Source organism: Barbus barbus (genome assembly GCF_936440315.1).
Source record: "Barbus barbus genome assembly, chromosome: 11".
NCBI lineage: Eukaryota > Metazoa > Chordata > Actinopteri > Cypriniformes > Cyprinidae > Barbus > Barbus barbus.
Window position 1 is genome coordinate 23292700 of NC_136739.1, and position 3784 is coordinate 23296483.

The window sequence follows — 3784 nt, forward strand, 5'->3', positions numbered from 1 at the left end:
GAAGTTGTGCAGAAAATCATAAAAGATCTTACAGCTGAAGTCAGCTCAAAGGATGCTTGTTTCCAGTCCATTGCAAACTCTGGAGTTCATAATGCCAGTCTCAAAGTAATACTTCATGTAGGCCTCTTGTCTATTAAACAATGAATAACTGCATTTTAATTATGGCTACTTTTGTAACATCATAATTCCTTTGGTGTCCACAATCCAATTTAGGACCAGCCAGCTTTAGTGTCAAAATGGTCTGCATTACTCAGAGGAAGATGTGCATACAACCCTGCCATCCAAGTAAGCAACAGAACTGTCAGCTGTATCGCTTACAAAGCAAAATTATTTTTCAGTGTACTGCAATATATATGCATGGACCATGTATGGCTATATATGGATGCATATTAAAAAATACATAAAGCTAAATGCATAGTTAAACTTATATCTTCATTGTTTGCATAATCAAAATTTAAAATATGAAATTTAGTCTTGTTGGCAATTCATGACATATAATTTATTTATCATATAAATGTGAATGTATATGGTAAAACTGTACAGCAGTTTTTTTGTGTATTAACTGATCGTTTTTTTTTTTTTTGTTCATTTCGGCAGGTGCTCACTCCAACTCTGTTCCTGATTTCGGTGCCCCTACAGGGTCTGATGGGCTATAAGGAGAGGGGTACGCGTCAGTGGCGTTACTACACGCTGAGCGGGTCTCATCTCCTCTCACCGGTCCGTGAGCCAGAGAAGCTCCACCAGTGGCTGGAGCTGGATAGTTTCGTCAATCCGAGTCAGGAGTGGCATGATACCCGCATGAACATTGAGGGTGATATTGTGCCTGCCAAGGTGGTGAACGTCTTCAAAGAGCACATGGAGGCATCCATTAAGACCTGCGGACTAACAAGTTAGAGTTTTTATAGTGTCCACTTGTTTGCTCAAACAGAATGAGAGAAAAGATGTTTCTAAATTAGATTTCTATCTGTTTTCTATTTTAGTTTTTACATTGTCTGGTGAATAATCAAAAATCTCCAACAATCGAACTCTACTGATATGCAACTACAGATTGATTGATTGATTGATTGATTGATTGATTGATTGATTGATTGATTGATTGATTGATTTCTTTCTTTCTTTCTTTCTTTCTTTCTTTCTTTCTTTCTTTCTTTCTTTCTTTCTTTCTTTCTTTCTTTCCATAACTAGTAAGACGCACCTATAATAACAAAAGACAATACTTTATTTAACCTTTTCTGATAAGAAGTGTATGCCTTAAAATTTCAAATTGAAGCCTCTACAACATCGATTCGAGCACTCAACATCACAACAAGATGATATTTTAAGCTCCTTATGTAGCAGAATCTGCACTGGTTTGAATGGTTTAACGTTTTTTTTTTTTTTTGCCTTTCTTTGACAGGTAAGGTGAGTATGCTGGAATCAGTTGGGTCAGTGGTGCGTGTTGCTGTGGAAACATCAGAGGCGCAAATTGAGGTGGAATTGGTTCCTACACTGGAGCTTATGAACTACTGGCCAAAGAGAGCTAGGTGGCCTCGGCTTTTTCGAAGATGGCCCTCCACAGAGCGTGCTCGCTGTATTAAGGTCAGTGGGTATGTATACAAAGGAATTTGCACATATAATTTATAAAATCATTTTTAAATATATATTTTTTATTATTTCTATAATTATTATTTTTTTAAATACAGTAATATTTTGAAATTTTATTTAAAAGAACTGTTGTCTGTTTTATTTTAAAATGTAATTTATTCATGTGATGGGAAAGCTGAATATTCATTCTGAATACTTTATTCTTCAGTGTCACATGATCCTTCAGAAATCATTCTAATTTGCTGATATGGTGCTCAAGAAACATTTCTTAACTATTATCAAAGTAAAAAAGGTGTGCTGCTTAATATTTTTGTGGAAACCATAATACATACCATTCAAAAGTTTGGAGTAACGTAAAAAAAAGAAAGAAGGAAAAGAAAAGAAAAGAACAAAAAATACTTTTATTCAGCAAGAACACATTAATATTATCAAAAGTAACGATAAAGACATTTATAATGATGCAAAAGATTTCTATTTCAAATAAATACATTTCTATTTCAAATACATGTTCTTTTGAGATTTCTAGTCATCAAATAATACTGAAGAAATTACGTTATTCACATAAATATTAAGCAGCAAAGAAATGTTCAACATTGATAATAATAAGAACCATTATTAATAATAATTGTGCACCAATAATAATTGATAACAACTGAGCTCCAGATAAGCATATTAGAATGATTTCTGAAGGATCATGTGACACTGAAGACTGGAGTGACGGCTTCTGAAGATTCAGCTTTGCTATCACAGGAACAATTTCATTTTACAATACACTAAACTAGAAAATAGCTATTTTAAATTGCAATCATATTTCACAGTATTACGGTTTTTAACTGTAATTTTCATTAAATAAATGCATTAAATAATTATTATATAAAGGTTTTAATATGTGACCCTAGACCACAAAACCAGTCATAAGGGTCATTTATACATCATCTGAAAGCTGAATACATAAGCTTTCCTTAGATGTATGGTTTGTTAGGATAGGTCAATATCTGGCTGAGATGCAACTATTTGAAAAACTGGAACCTGAGGGCGCAAAAAAATCTAAATATTGAGAAAATTGCCTTAAAAAGTCCTTAGCAGTGCATATTATCAAAAATTAAGTTTTAATATATTTACGGTAGAAATTTACAAAATATCTTCACGGAACATGATCTTTACTTATATCCTAATGATTTTTGGCATAAAAGAAAAATCAATAATTTTGACCCATACAATGCATTGTTGGCTATTGCTACAAATATACCCCAGCGACTTGAGACTGGTTTTGTGGTCCAGGGTCACATATTATTATTATTATTATTATTAGCTATATTTCAATTATTAACTTAAAAAAGGAAATGCCCTGAGTACTGTTTACATACAATACAATGATGATTAATCTAATAAATCCCCTATAGTCGTTTGGATTCAATCTAATGGCCACATCAAACTACCACTGGCTGCTGTCATTCTCACGGGCAGAGCAGGTGCTCTTGAGCAATATAGATGACGACGGCGGCTACCGCAGCAAGTGTTATCGGGTGGTCAGACAGCTCATGGAGGACGTCTGGTGTCCTGGAAGCAAACCCGTCATCACTGCCTACCACCTACAGGTACCAGTTTTCTTTTTTTGTTTTAGAGACATTATGCTTATACAAAAATTCAGGTTTACACACTTCCCCACTGTCTTTATATCATCTAGACACTGCTTTTCTGGACATGTGAGAAGTACCCCTGCACCAGGGACTGGAGAGACTTCAGAGGATGTGTATTACGGCTGGTGCAAAAGCTACATAAGTGTGTTAGCCAGCATTATCTCCGGCATTACTTTGTACGATCCCACAATCTCCTGAAATACAGCAATACTAATGAGCTTGATGACGTGGCAAAGATGATCAACAATTTCCTGGACAACCCCAGAACATACATTCATTAGAAGCTTCCTCTGTGGGTTAGATGGCATAGATCTATATTAGCTGTGCTCTGTTCTGACTGCATCATATTGATGAGATGATCATGGTAATAGGCTGTGGTTGGCTGAAGTAAGTATGCATGTATTTCCTTCTTATGTCTGTCTGATCCTGAAATTTTCACCAGAATTATGATGTCCATTTTTATTTTATTTTTTACAGTAGGTCAACTTTGTTGAATTATTGACATGAACAATGATGACTTAATTAAATATTTTCTCATCAGAAATGCACCATTTTTATTT

The 3784-nt window shown here is 34.5% G+C and overlaps 1 protein-coding gene across 1 annotated transcript in view; it reads left to right on the plus strand.

The window, feature by feature from the left end:
* LOC306877434 (protein mab-21-like 3) overlaps positions 1-3505 on the plus strand; it is a gene marked incomplete at both ends in the record, with an annotated part of 3808 nt that extends 303 nt beyond the window's left edge. The window contains 6 exons of the mRNA XM_079429210.1: positions 1-105; positions 214-285; positions 598-889; positions 1397-1578; positions 2988-3182; positions 3272-3505. The exon at positions 1-105 is cut by the window's left edge and continues 36 nt beyond it. Coding sequence (XP_079285336.1) covers positions 1-105; positions 214-285; positions 598-889; positions 1397-1578; positions 2988-3182; positions 3272-3505 — 1080 coding nt within the window. The remainder of the gene's footprint in view (positions 106-213; positions 286-597; positions 890-1396; positions 1579-2987; positions 3183-3271) is intronic.
* Positions 3506-3784: the final 279 nt, after the last annotated feature.